At 44.0% G+C, this 22,192-nt stretch overlaps 1 protein-coding gene across 2 annotated transcripts in view; it reads right to left on the reverse strand.

Moving 5' to 3' along the window:
* Nucleotides 1–17,043, reverse strand: part of Dclre1c (DNA cross-link repair 1C) — a 29,657-nt gene extending 12,614 nt beyond the window's left edge. Inside the window, exons 1-9 of one of the 2 annotated variants that reach the window (XR_005091622.1) lie at nucleotides 16,839–17,043; nucleotides 15,904–15,955; nucleotides 12,271–12,355; nucleotides 8,538–8,597; nucleotides 5,895–5,950; nucleotides 5,267–5,368; nucleotides 4,631–4,703; nucleotides 4,135–4,275; nucleotides 2,891–2,992 (exon numbers count right to left, since the gene is read on the reverse strand). Coding sequence is in view for 1 of the 2 variants with exons in the window: in XM_028895109.2 (XP_028750942.1) it covers nucleotides 2,891–2,992; nucleotides 4,135–4,275; nucleotides 4,631–4,703; nucleotides 5,267–5,368; nucleotides 5,895–5,950; nucleotides 8,538–8,597; nucleotides 12,271–12,355; nucleotides 15,904–15,955; nucleotides 16,839–16,947 (780 nt within the window). In the remaining variant the exon portion in view is untranslated. The remainder of the gene's footprint in view (nucleotides 1–2,890; nucleotides 2,993–4,134; nucleotides 4,276–4,630; nucleotides 4,704–5,266; nucleotides 5,369–5,894; nucleotides 5,951–8,537; nucleotides 8,598–12,270; nucleotides 12,356–15,903; nucleotides 15,956–16,838) is intronic. The other variant, XM_028895109.2, reaches the window with a different exon arrangement.
* Nucleotides 17,044–22,192: the final 5,149 nt, after the last annotated feature.

Below are 22,192 nucleotides of genomic sequence, written 5' to 3' on the forward strand. Positions count from 1 at the left end.
ATTCCAAACTGAAAAATAGTCTACAGAATGCCTGGCCTGGGTGCTTCAATGTCCTCAATACGAGGACAGAGAAGCAAAATGCTTGAGAACAGGTTTGTTGTGTCAAGAGAACTCACAGGCTTAGTGAGGTGGCACATGACTGGAAGATCATGAGTTTGAGCCCAGCCTGGACTACAGCAGCCCGGCCCTGTCTACAGTGAGGCATTCAATAAAGAAAATCAAAACCATCTACTCTTTGGGCTAGGTAAGGTGGCACATGACGACTTGGGAAACAGAAGCAGGAGGATCCCAAGTTTGAGCCTGGCCTATGCTACAATAGCCCGAATCAACCCATAATGTGAAACCTCCTGGTTTATTATCTACGTTCTTTTAGCCACCCAAGAGTCACTAGATGTGTGGCTACGAATGATTAAATAAATGCATGCAAGTTAGAATATGTAGCCTACCTATCACCAGGAATAGTTTCTAACGTGCAGCTCTCATTGAGAAAAAAAAAAAAGATTTTATTTGTGTGTGTGTGTGTGTGTGTGTGTGTGTGTGTGTGTGTGTGTATACGTGTGTGTATACGCTTGTGTATACATATATGTGTAAATCCAAATCCCTGGAGTTGGACTTACAGGCAGCTGTGAGCTGGGAACCAAACCCAGGTCCTCTGAGAGCAACAAGAGCTCTGAGCACAGAGCCATCTCCCCAGCCCTTCTGATGTGCTGTTCTCTTACACAGGCTAAGAGATCAGAACATCACGTGTCATTGATGAGAAAATGCATTTTCATGTATTGCTCTTAAGGGTTTGGGCACATGGAGCCATGCTACTATGTTCTACAAGTGTTCTCCATATATAGACGCATACTGCTGAGGGTTCTATGCTGAGACAGTTCACATTTTAGGGGAAAAGTGATCAGGCACACAATTGTATTTGAAGGTAAATAATTCAGTTGTCTTAATTAAATGTCAAAGACACTAGCTGGGAAGAGAATGGAAATTAGGGGAGTAGGAGAGGAACAGAGGATATTCAAGAGTAAATGTAACTAAAAATACATTGTAGGGTGGTGGTGGTGCACACCTTTAATCCCAGCACTCGAGAGGCAGAGGCAGGTGGATCTCTGAGTTTGAGGCCAGCCTGGTCTACAAAGTAAGTTCTAGGACATCAAGGACTAAACAGAGAAACCCTGTCTTGAAAAACAAAACAAAACAAAAAAATAGAACAAACAAAATATTTTATACATGTAGGAAAATGTTGGATAAAAAAGACATATTATCAAAGGAAAAATAATGTCAAAGGCAAATTCAAAGCAGCAGCCTGGCATTTGGTAACTTAAGAGTCCACAGTAGAATTACAAAGAAAAACTGCCAATGAACAGCAAAGACATTGGAGGTTCTTCCGTGGGCTTACACCACTATGGTAACTCCTTCCAAGCTGGAAGGAGGTTATGTCTAGACAGTTATTTTAAGTGAGTAAAAGAAAAATAGAATTTACAAGCATACACACGTTTTTGAGTCTTAGAAACAAATAGCAACACACTATGAACATATTCGCTTAAATTATATGCTGGACATAGTATCGAACTGGCCTCCACATTAGCATCTCTATCCATAGACCAGTGCAGCTCTTGGACCTCATTGGAGAAGTCTCTTTGTGCAGTGGACAGTGGTTAACACAGAAACTCACAACTGGTCAAAGTACAGAGAATAAGTGTGAGTAGTGCTCAGCCACATGAGACATCCATATCACATCCCCACCCCCTGAAGCTCAGGGATCATCGTGGAAGTGGGTACAGAAAGACTGTAAAGTCAGAGGTTGTGGGGGACAGGAACCAAACAGTGTCTTCCAGACATGGCAGAACTGCTGTGCACATGAACTCGCTGCAACTGTGGTTCTCTGCACAAGATCGAGCCAGTCAACACTTGAACATGGAGTGGGAAGGTGTCCTGAGCCCCAACGCCTGAGAAGCTATGGACAGCTGATGGCTTCTAGAAGAGGGTGAGTCAGTTTTCTTTAAGGCTGTGTGCAATGGGATGGTCTTTCTGTATGCTGTGATTATGTTTTGATACCATTGGTTAATAAAGAAGCTGCCTTGGCCTATGGCAAGACAGGTTATAGCTAGGTGGGAAATCCAAGCAAAGATACAGGAAGAAGAAAGATGGAGTCAGAGGTGGGAAGGTGGGAGGGTGGGAGGGTGGAGATGCTTGAGCTGGTGGGGGAGCAAGAAGTAATGGAACACAGGTAAAGCCACAAGATATGTGGCAATATATAGATGAATAGAAATGGGTTAATTTAAGACTAAGAGCTAGTTAGCAATAAGCCTGAGCCATAGACTAAACAGTTTGTAATTAATATCAGCCTCTGTGTGTTTATTGGGGATGAAGCAGCTGCGGAACACAGGAAAACTTCTGGCTACAGTGTGGCTTCTGGCAGCTCCACTGTGCTCCAGTGGGTGGCCCCACCCCCAGGAAGATATGGGCAGCACAAACTGAACTCTATGTGTTATTAAAACAAACGAACAAAAATAACAGCGCACACAGGCAGGTGAGTAGGGAGATGTGGGTGCATCTGGGAGGAGTAGGGGATAAATATAACCAAAAGAGACTGTTGCATTCTTCAAAGAATTAATAATCTGCTTAAATTACAACTAGCACAGATCACTGACTTCATTACAAAAAAAATTTCATTCCCATGTAGAAGAAGTAATTCTTTGTAAAGCATGTTAAGAATCTGTGCCTGTTACTCGTTATGAAGTACACGCTCATGGAATACAGGTATGGATAAGTGCACAGCCTCCAGCTAACAGCTTAGGACCATGAAAAGCTTCAAAAGAAGAATTTCTGAGCTGCCTTCTTGATCTCAATCTCTCAGGTCCCACAAACAATAGGGCGGGTATTTCCTCAGTACCTTCGGGTGGCGGCAGGCATGGATCTGGGTGTTTCGGTCCGTGGTGAGATGGTGGAGGATATCAGGCATGTTTCTAAACATGTCCATCTTGTCCACGTGAACCTGTGCATAACAGCGGATAGAAGCACACTGTTTGAAATGCAGTCCTAAGAATACACTCTTCCAGGGTGTATTCAGGGGGACACTGTCCAGTTAGTGGATCAATCTTCCCTCTGGCAGTCTTGTTCTGGACTGCCGTGCTTAGTAATATCCTGTGAGGATGTCTCTAGGCAAAGGACTCATCTCATAGGTTGCATCTGATTGTGTTATTACTGTCCTTCAAGAATCACTTGGTTCATACTGGCGAATGCATCTACAGTTTAAAGTATTAAAACCAATTATGTCGGCTTTACTCAAAGCTTGTCTTCTGGGTCTTTCAAAGCAGATGATATCAGTGCCTAAACTGATGTTATGATCATGAAACAAAATGAAAATTGTAGCACTCTCATGTTGGTGCGGGACTAACAAACACACTGAAGTGCTGTGCTGGCTGCCACCAAGGCAGGGCACGAAAGAACACAGGCACACCGCTTCCTCCCCGAGCGGCCCGTTCGGTTACAGCTGATTTACTTAGGGCCGATCAGAAGGAAAGGTAAGTGACCGAGGAGATGGGGCAGCCAGGAAACGTTGCCTTGCAAGCATAGGAACTAAGTTGGATCCCCAGAACCCATGCAAACATCTGCTCTGGTGGCCTGTGCTTGTGATCCCACTCGGAAGGTGAGGCAGGTGGTGGATCCCTGGGGCACACTTGCCAGCCAATCTACCTACTGAGTTCCAGGTCAATGAGAGACTGTCTTTACACACACACACACACACACACACACACACACACACACACACACACACACACACACACACAGTATCTTGGGCCTCTAACAATGCACTTACATGCATAGGTGCTGTGTACACCCATGCATCTGCACAGACACAGACATACAACTGCTATATTTACTTTATAACCCACACTTTGGAAAAACATACTTTGCCTCAGGGGAATCTTTTTGAGCTGTGACTGTCCTTTTGTGAGGATATGCACCTATGAAGAAGAGGTGATCACTGAGAGGCCCAGCCTCTGCTGCACCTGTGTTTGACTGTCTTCAGTTATTTGGGGGAGGAAAAGAGAGAGAGTAGGGGAGGGGAAGGCAGAGAAAGGGGGTAGGGGAGGGCAGAGCAGGCAAAGGGGGCGCAGGGAAATGGAGAGGTACCTGGACTCCCAGCTCCTCACTCAGGTTGGTGAACAAATACTCATAGCCATAAGCTGCTTTACAGTTCAGCCACACAACGTGGTGTGGGCTCCTAGTGATCCAGCTTCGAACCAGCTCCAAAATTCCCCTCAAGCACTCCTCCTAGACGGCCAACGAAAATTGATACTTTAAAGGAACTCACTACCCTTTTTCCTCGTCAACATTCAGAGGCAATCAAGCCCAAAGTGACAACTGCTGTATTAGCCTACACCCACCCTTCCAGCAAGACAGGTCGCTACGCCACAGCTCACCACCCCAGCAGACCCATCACCCCAGCAGACCCACCACCCCAGCAGACCCACCACCCCAGCAGACCCATCACCCCAGAAGACCCACCATCCCAGCAGACCCGTCACCCCAGCAGACCCGTCACCCCAGCAGACCCGTCACCCCAGCAGACCCATCACCCCAGCAGACCCATCACCCCAGGCAGACCCATCACCCCAGGCAAACATACACGACTTGGAATTTGATAAAACCTTGGGTCACAGAATGTGGTGTCCAAATATACACTTTGGATGTCTTTTACTCTGAAATGAAGAAAAAAATAGTGTTAGCTTTTTCATGGGGCATAATTCTGTCTAAAATGACGCAGACCCTCAGTTATTTCCAAGGGTGTTCCACTCCACTTCCAAATCTTTTTTGTTCATCAACTTCACTGGAAAATGACTTCCAGTGGATACAATAAAATACCTATTTTTGAGCCAGATGGCAGTGGCACACACTTGTAATCCCAGCACTTGGGAGGCAGAGGCAGGCGGATTTCTGTGAGTTCAAGACCAGCTTGGTCTACAGAGCGAGTTCCAGGATAGCCAAGGCTATACAGAGAAAAACTCTGTCTCAAAAAACCAAAAAGAAAAAAAAAAAAAAAAAAAAAGACAAACCCACAGATTTTTGAAGCAGAGAAATGACTTGGTGGGTAAAGGACTTACCACCATGCCTGAAGCCTGAGTCTGATCCCCAGGGCCATGTGGAGGAAAGGGAACTGACTCCCACAAACTGTCCTCTGATGTACACACACACACACACACACACACACACACACACACATTTATTCAAACTGCACAGCCAAAAATTATAGAAGATCCGATACCTGCCCCCAGAGTGCAGAAGCTCCATTCTGGAAGCTTCTCCTTTTGCCAGTCTGAAGTCTCCTGTGTATAAGACAGTTCCATTTCTGCCCTGAAATAAAAACCTGAAAAATAAATGTATCTCAGTGACTTCCAAACACAAAGTCCTAAGAATGGTAAAATGGCAGCAAAGGTCTCCTGCCAAACACAACCCCTACAATGTAGTGTTAGAATTTGGGGGGTGCTAAGTCCAAGTAACTGCCACCTTTCCCCATGAGTAGCAAAAACAAATATAATAAAAATAAGATAAACAACAAGATGGTAACATTACTGAATCTGTACTAGGCGTGGCCTGAAATATTCTAGCGCTTCCTAATATACACTCAAATCATTTCATTCCAGGCAGAGAAAACCCCGTGTGATAAGACAGTGCAGAGCCACAGGAGAAATACCAGTTAAAGGTATGTGTGCTAAGAAAGCCACAGTTCATGGGTCTTCATCTGAGTTTCCCAAGCTCGATTCTGAAGTAAAATTAAAGACACAGCCAGAAAAAGAAAATCTATTTCTGTACACATACTACCTAAAACGCTGTCTCTACAAATATAATGCATATTTATGTATAGAGAAGTGGAAACAGATGGCCCCCCTTACATAACTGATCCTGGGCAGTGACCAGCCGGTAAGAGAGTCACGACAACCTCTTCCTTCTAAAAAGAAAAGAAAGAGAACAATAGCAACAGAAGTTCCTGTGAGGAACTGGCTAAATTCATAAAGTGTCGTTCAAGGGCGTACCTCTCCTCAGTCTCCCACTGCTCAAACCCTGGAAGAAGTGGACTTGTCCACTCCTTTGTCCAAACAGAGCTATGACAGGACCCAGCTCCCTTTGTAGGTACACACTCAGGAGAATGTCCACACGAAAAAAATTGTTCATGGACATTCATTGCATGATTACACCAGCCCCCAAGTGGAAACGCTTCAAAATGCCTAGATAAGAGCGCAGGTTTGCCCACACCATTTGGCCATAAAGATAAGGTTCTATATGTGCATGCCATTCACATACAGGGATGGCTCTTGAAATACACTCAGAGAAAGAAGTCCCATGATGTGTAATAATTACACAGTAGCTGAGAGGGAGCTGTGACAGAGGGGATGGGCGTGTTGTAACAGGCACAGGGTTTCTGAGCGCTGAAAATATCCCAAAATTGACTATGGCGGTGACAGCTCTGCGAATACATTAGAGCTACCAGGTCTTCAAGTGAGGGACTTGTGTGTGTCGATGAATACTGCAATAATGCTATTATGAAAAGAAAAAAGGAGTGGATGCAGCCCAGTCCCAGCTCATCACAATGTACGCGCCATTGTCCCTTTAGGACAGAGCCTGCTGGGCACCACTGACTCTTCAGCTCTCAATAGGAGGGGCAGAACTCTGTCGGCAATGGTTCACTGCTCAGTAATAAATAATTCCTCACCCACTTCTCACAGCACTCATCCTGCAGGCCCCTTTCAATGGGGGCTTCCCAGCTGGGGCTGGACACACACTGTACAAAAGCCAGGTCACAGGACGAGACATGTAAGCAGCAGTTCAGCAGGACCCCAACAAAAGCCTGCCCTGCCGCTCAGGGCTGGGCTCGGAGGCAGCATCTGCAGCTGACAAGGCCCTGATAACACCCCTCCCAAGTCACACCTGAAAAGATTCAGGCCTGCTTTCCTTCTTCTTCTTCCCTCCTTGTCTCTACCGCCACCCAAACCTGGCTCTACCAAGATGAAACGGATGAAGAATACGTCTGATCTAAGAAAAACCATCTAAAAGGTTACATCTCTTCTGATCACAGTCACACACACACACAGATCACCCTCAGCGTTCCACACTGTGAAGCCACACATGATAATGTTATAACAGACTGTGGAGCAAATGCTTACTCAGTTGCCAGAAAAGAGTAAAATTCCCTTTGCCCTTGGTGTCATTCAGATGGGTTTTTGCTTTGTTTTAAGGTAGGCCTACAGTCTTATTTACTATTAAACAATACATTCATAAAGTATTAGCTCTAAATTTAAGGTTGAAAAAAATTTTATCCAATTGGGCAGAGACTTTATTTGGAATTAAGAAAATGATTCAAAAAGAAGACAGCCTTTATACTTGAGTTTGCTTAAAAAAATATTAACTGGGCTGGAGAGATGGCTCAGCAGTTAAAGGCTAGGCTCACAACCAAAAATATAAGAGTTCGGTTCCCAGCACCCAAGGCTGTCTCTCCAGCCACCAAAAAAAAAAAAAAAATTAACTAATCACTATTTTATATCCCAGGTACAAGAAACAATATAAATATGACAACAACATCGTATAGTATTAACGAGTAACATTCTCATCATGAACAGGTAAAACTAACTAAATAGATAAGTTGGCAGAAAAATTTAAAAAATAATTCCACCATGTTTAATCCTTCTAAAGTTGGAAATAATTTTAATACTCTATAACAGAACGTCTCCAACCTCTGAAACTTGGGGGTTGAAATGGTGACCCCTGGAAATTTAATTAAGAACCTTTTGACTGGTGATTAGTTCTTGATGTTAACCACCCCCAAAACAGATTAATGCCTTTAAAAAAGAACTTTCACTTCTCCCACTGTGTGAGGGCACTGAAAATGATAGCTAAGAATTCACAATGAGAGAACCCCACTCTACAGTGAGAGGACCCCAGTCCACAGTGAGAGGACCCCAGTCTACAGAGAGATTTCCCTGTCTACAGTGAGAGGACCCCAGTCTACAGTGAGAGTTCCCCGTCTACAATGAGAGGACCCCAGTCCACAGTGAGTTCCCCAGTCCACAGTGAGTTCCCCAGTCCACAGTGAGTTCCCCAGCCTACAGTGAGTTCCCCAGTCTACAGTGAGAGTCCCCCGTCTACAGTGAGTTCCCCAGTCCACAGTGAGTTCCCCCGTCTACAGTGAGAGTCCCCCGTCTACAGAGAGAGTCCCCCATCTACAGTGAGAGTCCCCCGTCTACAGTGAGAGTTCCCTGTCCACAGTGAGAGTTCCCCAGTCTACAGAGAGAGTCCCCCGTCTACAGAGAGAGTTCCCCATCTACAGTGAGAGTTCCCCGTCTACAATGAGAGGACCCCAGTACACAGTGAGAGGACCCCAGTACACAGGGATCAAAACACTCATAAATGTTGAGGTTTTTCTAAAAACTTACTTATTTCATAAATTATTGTTTATTTATGAATAAATGAGCATTCTAAATTAAAGAGAAAGTTAAACAATCATTTTAACACTAAGAAAAAAATATGTATTACATAATTACCTCACCCGATGCCTCGTCAACTAAAGCTATCTGGGTAGGCGTTTCAATTTCAATGGCTCTCTGAAAAGAGATTAAGTGAAGAAGTTATAGACTCCATGTAACCATTTCTGATTTCAGTAAAATTAACAGTTTAAAAAAAAAAAGACATAACAAAACGAAGTACCTTGAATGAGCTGGGTGTACAGCTCAGTGTCACAGCCCTTGCCCAGCATGTACAGGGAGGGCTTAGGTTCCAGGCTCAGCACACATACTCACACAACACACACAGAGCACAGGTACACACACTCAGTACACTAAGCACACACTCAGTACCCACATATACACAACACACACACACACCAGGGACAAATATTAAAATATCACATTTACAGATGAAAAGCATCTTGCTCATGATGCACCATGAAACCACCTGGGCTGGAAACTGTTTTGAAGAGATTTTGATAACTTTAATTTTCCTTCTTTTTCCTATTTGCATGTGTATGTGTGTGGTGTACACCCATGGGGGCCCATTCAGCACTCCACCACTGGGCTGCAGTTCCAGCTCCAGATAGAGCTCCTTGTAGTAGAAAATTCCTAAAGCCATTTTATCTGGCATGAACACCAGCGTGTTGGGATTGTTTGGGGGCACACTGAAGCCCTGGGGAAATCCTTTCTATCTAATCAGTGATTATTTTCTGAGACTTATGGAGTAGTTTTTCTGAAGGAGCTTTACAGCCCTTACAAGACTTTAGTCACAAGATGTCCTGGCAAATCCTGAACGTCCTGTATTACTGGGTACAGCCAACAGTGCATGATAAGGACTAAAGTTGCAGGGGTGTGATGTAAACGTGCTTCTTCCCGGCTGTTTGAGGTTCAGTTTGTCAATGCTGGACCTCCCCGCTGCCTCAGTGCCTGATTACATTCTGGAGTGACCCTCTTTCTTTGATGGTCCCTCGTAATTCAGAACAGTGACACTTCCTAGGTGTGTATGCGTTCCTGTGTACATGCATGATGACCTTCACCTGAACCTGCAGCTGGCCAGTGAGCATCAGGGATCCTCCTGTCTTCAACAGCCCCCCCACGCCCCATGCTGGGATCAGAGGCATTTATGTACTTCCCCGAGTCGAGGCCAACGTGACTATAACTCACAGGTAGTACCGAAGCAGGTGATCACTATCAAGGCTGAAGGAGATGCTGACATGGCTTGGCTGCCCTCCAGACTCTAGATGCCTTTGTGAATTCCAGCTTGTGCCTACTCTTCCCCATTCTCGACTGCCCCACAGAGACTAACCTATAGCAATACATGCCCAATCCTAGAGACAAAGGCAGAGCAGTCTGGCTGCTGTGACAGATCTGCAGAGGACATGGATGGACATCCTTCCGCTGGCAGGTGGGACATCATGACTAAACATGCATTATGAAAGGCTATTCCCAGCACGGGATCTTCTGGGTACAGCACCCAAGCAGGATGAAAAAAGCTGTTATGGCTTTAGCGACAGCAGATGTTGCCTATCTCTATGTTATTGAAACATATTGTCCACACATAATTATTGAGTGCAGAACAATAATTTGGTTTGTATGTGTCATGATCAAATTGAGTTATTATAATTTTGTCTCATTAACTATTTATCACTTCCATTCTTTGGGAATCAGTGGATTCCTTATTATCACAGACTGTTGCAGTCTCAGTCTATCTAAAGTTGTTTCTGTCTTTGTTTTCTTTTTTAAAAATTGTTCACATTTAGTTAATTATTGTGGAGTGGAGGGGGAAGCAAGCATGTACGTAGAGGTCAAAGGCTAACTTGGAGTCCGTTCTCTCCTTGTATCATGGAGGTCCCAGGGATCAAACTCGGGTCATTAGGCTGGCTGGCAAAAGCTTCCCGCACCGAGCCATCTCACAGGCTCTCATCTTGTTTTCCGTTGTTTTGGTAGCACTGGGGATCAACACGCTAGGCAGACGTGCACCACCTCTGAGCTGCGCACCTGGCCGCTGTGGTAAAGGGGTGGGCCTGGGCTTGCTTTGATCTGGCCATTTTTCACAGAGGCATGCCAGATGTGGGGCAGAGGGGACAGAAGAGGTGGGGCTTGAGAGCTGTCATCTGTCAGACATCAACAAGACACCACCCTTCATGCAGACTTTTTTGACAGCTACCAGTTACTTAATTACACAGTAATTCCTAACTAATCCTACTCTCTATGGTCACCACCCTTCTTTGATGGAGCAGTAGACACATCAGATTCCAGCAGGCACTACTTTGAATGAGAGGCATTTTGTTGACAGCATATATGCTCATGTCCTCTTGATCTGGGGCTTCTCATAGCCGTGATTAACGTCCCCCTTGGATCTCTCGGTGCTCTGGCTTTTGTTTGTTTGGCTGGCTTCTTTGGCCTTCTACTCTATGTGATAGAAAAGTGCTACTCTGGCACTTTGGGCTTCTGTTTGGTTCATGCTCTTCCTTCCTTCTATTTTTCCTTTAAAAAAAAAAAACTATCCTTTTGCTTTATCTAGATCTAGATTAATATTGGCCTTCCTTTGGGCTTTCTTAATTTTTTTCACCTCCAAGGAAAAATCTGTTCCTACTAAGGGTAATAAGGTTCATAATAGGACTTTTTCTGCCATGTTTATATTTTGTTTATATTTTATGTGTTACAGCAATTTTCTTTTGACTATCTTCTGGAGGAGAGATCCATTTCATTTTTCCAGAATAAAACTTACCCATTCTAGGCCAGGCATGGTGGCACACACATTTAATCCCAGCACTTAGGAGACAGAGGCAAGTGGGTCTCTGAGTTTAAGGCCAGCCTGGTCTATATAGCAAATTCCAGACCAGCCAAGGTTACATAGTGAGACCCTGTCCCTCCCCCCCCCCCACTCTCACTCTCTCTAAGTTATGCACTCTATTTCTCATTCTTTTTTGTCACGTAGGTCAAGATGACATGGAACTTATGATCTGGGGGCTGGATATAGGTCAGTCATTGAGTGCTTGCCTGGCACACACAAGATCCTATGTTTAGTCCACAGAATCTCAGAAAGAAAAAGAACCTTGAGATCTTCTTGGCCCAGAATTTCAAATGCTGGGATCTCAGTCTTGTGTCACTGTGTTTGGCTCCATTCTATCTTTTAATATCTAGTACTCTGCTTGTTACCTTTTCTTTCTTTCTTCCTTTTTTAAAAGATGTGTGTGTGTGTGTGTGTGTGTGTGTGTGTGTGTGTGTGTGTGTGTGTATGAATGTCACCTGTGTATGAATACCTGCTGAGGCCAGAAAAGGAAGTCAGATCCCCTGGAGCTAGAGTTACAGGTGGTTGTGAGATGCCTAATGTGGGTGTTGGAAGAACATCAAGTGCTCTTAACCACTGAACCATCTCTTGGCCCCTACCCTTTCTTATTATAAACTTTAAATGATGTTTCTTCTTCCTGAGCTAGTCTGTGATTTAAAAATTATAAGCATGCATGTTTTGTTTACACTTTGATACACCTCAGCTAGGCAGTCCATGAGAGTAAAGAAAGTGTAAGACCTAAATCACATTCTTGAGGAATAAGAAACAACCAATGGCTGACTCCTAAACTGCCAAATTACACATCAAATACCACTATTCTAATTAATGATGAACCTATAATGTATGGAGAAAGGAGTTAGACAAAGGATAATTTCAATGATTTTTTTAAAAAGATGCCTCTAAAAATACTCCCCATGCACACAACAAAGTAGTGCTATTCAAAAATTACAATTTTTTGAATTACAATTGACTTACAACTCGTTTTTCCCAAAATCTGTATTTTGGACTAGTTAACAACAGCTCCTTGGTAACTGGAGAACAGTACAGGAAAACCTTCAAGCTGAAAGCAAAAAACAAAACAGAAGAAAAAAAGCTGTTTCAGCACAATTCAAGACAAGCCCCTTTGGTGAGTCAGCAATTCATTTCTCGGGATATCATTTTTCTCCAGGAAATCCAATCAGCTAACATGGAAAGTATGAGAGCAGCTCCCAACACACCTGCCAGGATTTAGATATAAAAGTCTCTCTAAAACCCATGTGCTTAGGCTTGGTCTCCAGTGCAACGTTCAGAAAGAGGTGGGGCTTTGGGGGTATACGAGGCCTCTCACCTAATCCATGGATGAATCCTGTGATGGAGTCATGAATTGATAGCATTGATGGAGGAGGGGCTAACTGGAGGAAGGACATCCCTGGGGACCCATCCTTGAAGGGCATACCCTACCCCCGTCCTTCCTGTCTCCTGCTTTCTGCTTCACGGCTGCCGGAGGTGAGCAGCTTTCCTCTGCCGTGTCCTTTTGCCATGTTTCTGCCTCACTGGGAGCCTAAGAGCATTGGAACCAGCCACCCACAGACTGAAACCAGGAAGCAAAGCAGCTCTTGCCCGCTTTGAAGTCGTTTTTCTCAGGTGCCTTGCCACAGTGACAAAAAGCTGGCTAACACAGTACCAGTTTACCATCAGCCATTTCGGTCCTATCACCCGACAGGAGTGGGGGACCTGCTGGGTCCTCCCACTCCCTAAGAAGCCCATCACTTCTCTCATGTTGAAACTATGTGCTTGGGGCTGAAAGTGTAGCACAGTAGTAGAGCACTTGCCTAGCAAATGATCCCCATCATGAGAAGAAAATAAAAACAAACAATGCTTGTATACAGTCAGGTGCAACTGGGAAGGACACCACCAAATGTTAAGCTACTTCTAGAGGACAGGAAAGGGGTGCTGGGAACAGAAAATTCTGCTTTTTGCTTCATATAAATCTACTTATTTATGTATGCTCACGAGCAAAGCCAGAGCCTTGCACAGGCTGGTCAAGTGCTCTACCACTGAGCTACCCTTCCAGTCCTTGTATTTACATTTCTAGTGAACAGATACTAATTTCCTATTAAATTCTAAAAATGTAATGGTATAGTTTGGAGATTATGAATACACTCCATGCTGAATTATATTTCTACACACATTATACCCCATCCGTTTGTATCCTTTGATGTACATAAGTTCAAGAACAGCCAGGGCTACATGGCAAGACTGTGTCTCAAACACAACTACCCACACCCACCTCCATACCCACACATTGCCACATTAATAGAAGGGGCTAATGTTTGTACCTTCATCTTGAATTGGGCAGATCTCTGTAACTGCCTTGACTACAGGATATGATGGAAGTAATTACAAGATTCTTTTTGTTTTGTTTTTCGAGACAAGGTTTCTCTGTATAACAGCCCTGGCTATCCTGAAATTCACTACATAGACCAGGCTGGCTTCGAACTCACAGAAATCTGTCTGCCTCTGCCTCTCCAGTGCTGGGATTAAAGGTGTGCATCACCACACCTGGCAACTTCAGGATTCTTAAAGTTTGCTCTCCAGAGTCTCCAAATGCCTGCCTCCTGACTCTCCCTTGGGATTTTATTTTGTTTGTTTATTTTGACAGGGTCTCACTATGTCATCCTGGCTAACCTGGAGCTTACTATGTAGACCAGGCTGGCCTCAATTGCACAAAGATTTGCCTGTGCCTCTGCCTCTTGAGTGCTTGGACTAAAAGCATGCTTCACCATATCTGTCTTAGGACATACAGTTTGTAACCCTGGATTCTCTACTACAACACTAGCAACCCCCGGTTAAAGAAACCTCAGAGACAGACGAGCTCAAAAAGGCAGCTCCTCTAGGATGCTGCTGCTGTCTATGCATCCTTCCATGTTTCACACACTAGAGTCTTCAGATAATTTCAGTCCCACCTGATGCCGGGCAGGTAGAAACCAGCAATCCCCACTGTACCCTCTCATAATTCCTGACCCATGGAAACTGAGGAATTGGTGTCATCTTCAGATACTCATTTACAAGGTAACCTGTTACACAGCAATAGACAGCAGATGCTCTGAAATCAGACAGACCTGGTTAAAAGCCTAGTCCTCGGGCAGCGGGGGCGCAAGCCTTTAATCCCAGCAGAGCCAGGTGGATCTCTGTGAGTTCGAGGCCAGCCTGGTCTACAGAGCAAGATCCAGGACAGCCACCAAAACTACACAGAGAAACCGTGTCTTGAAAAAACCTGGTTCTGCCACTCACTGGTCTGCTGTGGGATGTCTTTCTGGACGCTGTGAATATCTGTTGCTACCATTGGTTAATAAAGAAGCTGCTCTGGCCTATGGCAAGATAGGTTATATCCAGGTGGGAAATCCAAGGAAAGATACAGAGAGAATAAGGGTGGAGTCAGTGCAGACGCCATCCAGCCACCCAAGGAGCAAGATGCTAGCAAACCGGTAATGCCACGGCCACATGGTGATAAATAGATTGATAGAAATGGGTTAGTTTAAGATAAAAGAGCTAGTTAGCAATGAGCCTGAGCCATAGACCAAACAGTTTGTAATTAATATTAAGTCTCTGATTGGCTATTCATGAACAGGCGGGTGAGAGAGATTCCGTCCATCTATGCTGGTCCTATGACACTGGGCAACTAATTTAACCTGCCTGGCTTCTTAGTTTCCTCATCTGTAAATTAGAAATAATAGCAGTGCCTATTTAAAAGGTTATCAAGGAGCTCTAATGAGAATACCAGCTCCATGTGGACTACTGCATTCTCAACCTCCATCACACCTGCTCCATACAGCAGCCAGTGCTCTCAACCACTGAGCCATCTTGCCAGCCTAGGATTCGAGAACAGCCATTCACACACATAAACATACACTCTTACAAAAAGGAAAACAAATGAGTTATTGCTGCAGCCAGCGACACAGATGGATCACATAAATACAATGTTAGGTAAAAGGTGGAGCTGGAGAGATGGCTCAGCAGTTAGGACCGCTGCTCTCCTAGAAGACCCAGGCTCAGTTCCTAGCACTCACACAGCAGCTACAAATGTCTGCAAGCCCAGTTCCAGGAGATCTGGCACCTTCTTCTGGCTTCCATGGGCACTGCACATATGCGGTGTGCATATACAGGCAGGCAAAACAAGCATATACATAAAACAAAAATAATTGAACGTTTGGAAATATTTAAGAAGATTTCTTAATCTATCCAGCATATGATCCTATTTACTTATTTTTGTTTGTTTGTGACAAGTTCTTACTATGTAACCCAGGCTGGCCTTGAACTCACAATCCTCTTGCTTCTACAGTGTTGGGATTACACCATAACATCAAGCCTTCTAGTTATATAAAATTCAAGAATAACCAAAGTTAGCTCATCATGACAAAAGGTCAAAATAGGAATTACTTCTGGGAGAAGGAACCACAGCGATTAGACAGGGGTCTGGGATAGTGGTAGTGTTTGGTTTCTTATTGGTGTGGAAGCTACATATATAGGCTTATCAGGCTACCCCCTTAGGGTACAGGTACTGTTCTGTCTAGGCACTCTCAGTTAAGATGTTTACTTATACATGAATAAGTAGCAAAAATCAGTTACCTGCATTCCAGCCTTCTTTTCAAGGAAGGAGCCCTTAATCCTTTCATGTGATCTACAAGGAAAAGAATCAGAAGTCATAAACATATTTTGTTTAATTTTTTTAAAAAGAATTCCTCAGCCAATGACAGCTGGGCTGTCTTTATGAGCTTCCTATTGAGAGAAATTACACAAGGCTCACTGTTATGAGCAAACTGATCCCATAGGTCTTTGGTTCTTCTGCAGATGATGAATGTTTCAGATTACAGAACAGGAACCACTGAACGTTGTCCAACCTGAGCTGATGAGAACAATTCAAGTCTCACATGGTTGAGGAAATTGAGGCAGTCAGGTAGTAAGAGAACCTACATGAACTGATTTGATGACACCTGGATACATGAACTCTGCCCATAACCTAAAATAAATGAATAATTTTAAAAAATGGAGGACATCTGACCAAGTTTACAGATTGTGTGTGTGAGAGAGAGATTAGTGTGTGTGAGACATTAGAGTGTGTGTGTTTGTGTGAGATTAGTGTGTGTATCAGACAGACTCTGTGTGGGCGGGGGGAGGGAGAGAGAGAGAGATCTTAGGCTCTTGCCTAATGTCTTGGGGTGCAGGAGAAGTTCTGAAACGTTTTCTTCACGCGTGGCAAACGAGAATTAGGGAAGTGTGGGCAAGAGCTAGCTAAACCTTACCAAACCGATGCTCTCTGCTGGGATAGTAACCAGCATTTCTAACAGCTCAGCCTTACCACAGGGTCCAGGGTCAGACTGCAACCAGAGTTGGGGTTACAGAGGTGGTACAGACCTGAAACTCAATAAAGCCAAAGCGAGAAGAGCCGGCTGGGACAAGGGGTGCTTTCCAGTTCCTCGCTGAGTCCGCAGCCTACTCCCCTCCGGTCATGTCTCCTCCAGCCCTACCGCCCCGGTAGCAGGTGGCCAGAGGGGCTCACTCACCCTTGTGGCAGTGCGAAAGGAAGTAGGCGCGGGCTTTCAGGTTCTCTCTGTCAAAGCGGTCAATAGAGATGGTTGGATATTCCGCCATCTGTCCCTGGAAGGAGCTCATAGCGCCCAGGAAGGATAGACCCTAAGCCCACCACGGAAGCAGAGCGGCACACTGACCCTGGGCGCCCCTACTTCCGGGAACCTGCGCACCGCCTCCTCATAGGCCGGCTGAGCTCAGCCACGTCCAATCAAAGGAGCCTTGCGGTAGGGGCGGAGCCAAGGAGCAGCCAGTCCTGTTCCCGCTTCCCACGGCCCTCGGTTTAAATAGCTGCAGCCGATGCACACTGAGATCCCGACGAGCGCAGCGAGTGTCTACCGCTGGCTGCTCATGGAGAGTCGCGTTCCTGCCAGGAAGCAACAAAGGAAACCAGAAGTGTTTGATGCAGTGGTGCAGAGTTGCGGCATCTGTGGCGTAACCGAGGCAGGAAACAAAACACAGCTGGAAATGGTGGCCAGGGAGCTTCATTTTTCTAATCACACTGCCTTGCATTTCCTCCTGTCTACCGAAGATCGAGTTGTTTTTTTGTTTTGTTTTGTTTTGTTTTTTTCCCTTTTTTCTCTTCTCCCAGTTTGTATTTTATAGGATAACCACGAGGACTGGATGAGAAAATTACCTCTGACTCTGTTGGTACTCGTTCCCTCTCCCGTTTGTACATAAGCTAACTATATCTTGAAGGCTACAATTCAGACATAGATTCTTAGAGGAAAAGGGGGGGGGGAGTAAAGATCCTGTTGATCTGCTAGCCTCCAGTAATCCCTGGAGCTGTGTTTCTAGAAAGCCAGAAAGATAAAGAAACGGAGGGCAAGAATGATGGGGGGCGGGAGTGGATGGGGGGGGGGAAGTCTGGGAAAATTCATAGTAACAGTATTAAGATCCACCAAAGACTTCTGTCAGTGGTACCTGTTGTCTCCTTCCTACCAAGTTCTCCTTAAACACTGCTGATCACAAACAACTGGAACCTCCAAATCGTGCTATGCCGAACACTTTGACAAGCCTGATGGAGGTGGGAAGGAAAGCTCCCGAAAAGAAGCCGGGTTTGCAGAAACGGATTGACTGGTTTCAGTACTGTGGAGAGATAAGAAGGTTGCGGGCCCAGAAGCTCCTTCTCAGGCTCCTTCTAACCCTTGGGAATAGTTATTCCTTGTCCACCTCTGTGTTGGAACTAACATCTTGTGACTAACAGATGAAAACCTTTGGGAATCTATTAATTTAGCACACCACTAGTTTCCACCAGCCCCAAAGCTAAGAATGTCATCAGATAGCATCCTGGACCTATAGAAAAGCTTCCCCATTTTTGCTATATCTGTCTCTCTGATGTACCCAAAAATGTGTTTTAAACATGCCTTAATTTATGACTTTCTTGGTTCTGCCAGAGAACATTGGCTTGCTCTTGCAGCCATAATACTCAGTTCTATTCACATACAGATTTTCACAAAGAGGAATAGGGGAAGAAGGAAGGTGGGCAGTGGAGGGAAGTGGCTTAGACATAGTCACTAATTTATACATTTTACCACAGTAGTACTAGTAAAGCTGTGGCTTTGTATAAGATGGTCTGTCCTAGAACAAGGGAGGACTATTGCTGTGAGTGGGTTGTCCAACAGAACAAGACATTCTGCCCTGAGTCTGGCTATCTACAGAATTGCTCCTAAGTTGAAGCTCCGAAAGAGGCAAGACAAAATAAGATTCTTCTTCTTATTTATTTGTTCACTTCTTCCCTCTTTATAATGTATACAGCAGGAGATAACGGTGGGAATCAAGTTACAGTGTAAGCAACATGCACACTTAGATTCTTACAGCCTAGCTTTTTCCACTCAGTACTCTCCTTCCTTTTAGAAGTTTTTACACAGCACTGGACACATATAAAACAGGCATGCAAATCAAGCACTTGCTGGTAATGAATCATGAAGAGATCTACTTGAAAATAATTCTTTGATATACATATTTCGGAACATCGTCAAAGGAATGACGCATGGTGAACAATACTTGGGGAACTGTGAGCGAGGCTCCAGGGAAAAAGGCAGAGGGCCTTTTACCTCAGCTGCAATTTGTTCCCTGGATTGTTCTTGGATGTGATTCCGTGCCTCCTGTGACAAACACTTACATTCAATTTATAAAACATTTTTATTCTTGGATGTCAGAACACAGCTACAGAACCCAGTCTGGCCAGTGCACCCTGGATCTGCTTATGGTCTTCTGCCTTGCTCTCAAGCTTTCCCAGATGTAATCTGTAGTATACGCCAGGCAATTGTGTTTAAACTGGTCTCTCCTGAGAAAGTTCTGGGAAAGGGCTTCTCTGTTAATATTTAGCATGTGTTTATTTGCATTTATTTATATGTTTTTCTGATCATGTTTTTCTGAATTCAAACAACCTTCCTTGGATCATTGCTTTCTTTGTTACAATTGTGTAAAAAAGTACATAAACTGAAGTAAAGTTGTCTACAGCATTAGACTGTAGTTCACCCCATTCTTTCAGGGTCTCAGATCCCAGGGCCAGCAGACAAGCCTTGCACAGGTGGGCTGAAAAATTGACATACACACACACACACATATGAACACACACACACACACACACACACACACACACACATATATATATATATATATAATCAAATTTGTCTACTAATGGATGGACAGGCCTGTTTCTTTTTACATAAAGAATTCAGTCTTGACAATATTTGGTGCTTCAGTATGCAGAACACCTTCAGCATTTTTTAAGAGTTAATCGATACTAATTTTATAATCATTAGTGCTGAGAATGTCACTTTGCATAAATATGACAACATCCCAGTGGCAGAAAGATGTTAACAACCACTTCAGAAATTGTTGAAAATTCTGTTCCATGCCTAGGTAAAATTGACTGTTTCTTATAAAGCTCAAACCAGCATCTCAAATGGCAATTTTTGAAATTAAACATTACAACATAATACAATCCATACATGTATTAATTTAATACTTAGATGCTGAGGGATAATGGTAGGAAAATATTAAAAGTCTTTTATTTCCATAATTAAACTATTGTTTCTATATTAGCAAAAAAATTGCATGAACAGTAAAAATATTGCAATTCTTGAATCTGAGGCATTACTTCAGGCAGTGTTTGTTGGTGTTGTGTGGCATGACAGCATGTGTAACACAGAGTGTGTGTATTTTAGGTTTAGAACTGAGACAGCCAGGCATGGTGGCACAAACCTGTGATCCCAGCACTCTGGAGCCAGAGGCAGTCAGATCTCTGTGCGTTCAGAACCAGCCTGGTCTCCATAGCAAGATCCAGGTCAGCCAGAACTACATAGTGCGACCATGTCTCAAAACGACAACCAATACTAGAACAGAGACTTCAGGGAACCGCAAATTTGACACAGGTACACCATGGTACAATCACCTCATGTTAATCACATATTTGATTTTGAGTTTATCTTTGACCACTGCGGGTTCAGAAATCTTTTACTTTTCTTACAAAAACAAGGTGGGGAGAGAAGACATGAAGGGTGAAAGTGAATTGCTGGGATGTCTGGGGAGAGTGGGAGGGAGAGTTGGAGGTGGATATTATCAAAGTACATTGTTATGGCTAGAGAGACAGCTTAGCAGTTTAAACTTCATACTGCTTTTGCAGAAAGACCAAGTTCAGTTCTCATCACCCGCACTGGATGACTCAAAAATCACCTGTCATCTAGTTCCAGGGGAACCACTGCCCCTGGCCTCCATAAGTATCTGCACTCAGGCTTTAAAAAAACATTGTTTGCATGTATGAAATCTACATATGGAATAATATATACAGGTCTCAGGTAAGGAACCAAAGAAGCTACTGCAATATCCCAGGAAATCTGTTGGTCAAAATCCATTTATTCCTTTGACAAATAGTCACCCACTCTATTATGTTACAGACCCTGGGTTGAACACTAAGTCGTAGTGGTGAGTAAAGTAGTCAAAAAACCTTTGTTCACAGAAGGCATATTCTAGTGAAGATTGACACTGTCACTTGTGTGGTTCCAGATGCTGTCAGTGTTCTGTTTGCTATTTCACTTTCACAGCGACCCTAGCAGACAGGTTTATTTTTGTGACCGTTGTACAGTTGTGAGCATTGCTATGTAAATTGCGCAAGGTCATGTTCTCGGTAAGCAGAGTCCAGATTTAAATTCAAGGCCACTGTGTTCTAAAGCACCTCTCTCAGAGCTACCTTGTCATCCTGCGTCCTTCATAGCATCAGAGCGGAATCAGCAGCAGTGAGGTGATGATGTGTATGTACTCCTGTAGTGGGTAGCCATTCCAGCTTTGATCTGGAAATTTCAATCCCCATTGAGGCTTTGGTAACTGTCACGCCTACAAGGGGGGGGGCAAGAGAGGACCCTGAAGACCGGAGATCCGGATATGGGGGCTTTCTTGATGCCTAGACCCTGGAGGTAGACCGAGCAGAGTGTTCCAGAGAACACCGCCAGACTGCGCCATACCTTTTCCAGACCCTGTAAACTATCCCTTCATTTGTAAGTTACCCCACAAAATAAACCTCCCTTTTAACAACGTGGAGTGGCCTAAATAATTTCACCAATATACTCCCTTGAAGCACACTGCATTCATATCTAGTGTATGCTAGGCGCTGTTAAACCAGGTGTGGCTGGAGAAAACTGATCCATAACTGTAGAGGAAGACGACAAATCTGTATGGGCAGTGTGCAGATTTCCTAAGTCTTTACTGGTCTTGTAAACCTCTGAGGTTTTTGTTTTTAATTTTACTTAATGTTGTTTTTACTGAGAATAAAAAGGAAAAGTATTGCAGGGTCATAAGCCAAGCCTAAGACTGGCATCATCTGATTTAGGTTTTAAGTGGGCTGTGCTGACTATTGTGTTGAGAATAGGCTATGGGTGTGGGGAGAGATGTTGGGAATTACTATAATCACCAGAGAGACTGCAGAGAGATGGCTTTTTGGACTTGTGTGGGAGCTATTAAAGTCAACAGGTCTCCCTGATGGGTGCAATAAGAGAAACAGAGGACTCTGGTACAGCTATTCCAAGTGGAAGATGTGCAAGCCACAGGATTTCCTCTGTTTGGGGAAAGAGGTTGGCTTTGGATGTAGAATACAAATTGTAGAGATAAATCTAAAATTCAGAGATATATCTTGGCGAAGGAAGTTAATTTGGGGGTTATAAATAGATCCTTTTTATTTTTAGTATTTAGTGACTTTCCTAAATATAATTTTGCAGAATTTAATCTGTAAAAAATATGGCTTGCGTATAACTGGCTCACAAAATTCCTACATTGTTAATGTTAGGGTCTGAGAGAAGCCTCCAAGAAAGACCAGCAGTCACGTATT

Source organism: Peromyscus leucopus, chromosome 5, assembly GCF_004664715.2.
Source record: "Peromyscus leucopus breed LL Stock chromosome 5, UCI_PerLeu_2.1, whole genome shotgun sequence".
In the NCBI taxonomy this organism is placed as follows: domain Eukaryota; kingdom Metazoa; phylum Chordata; class Mammalia; order Rodentia; family Cricetidae; genus Peromyscus; species Peromyscus leucopus.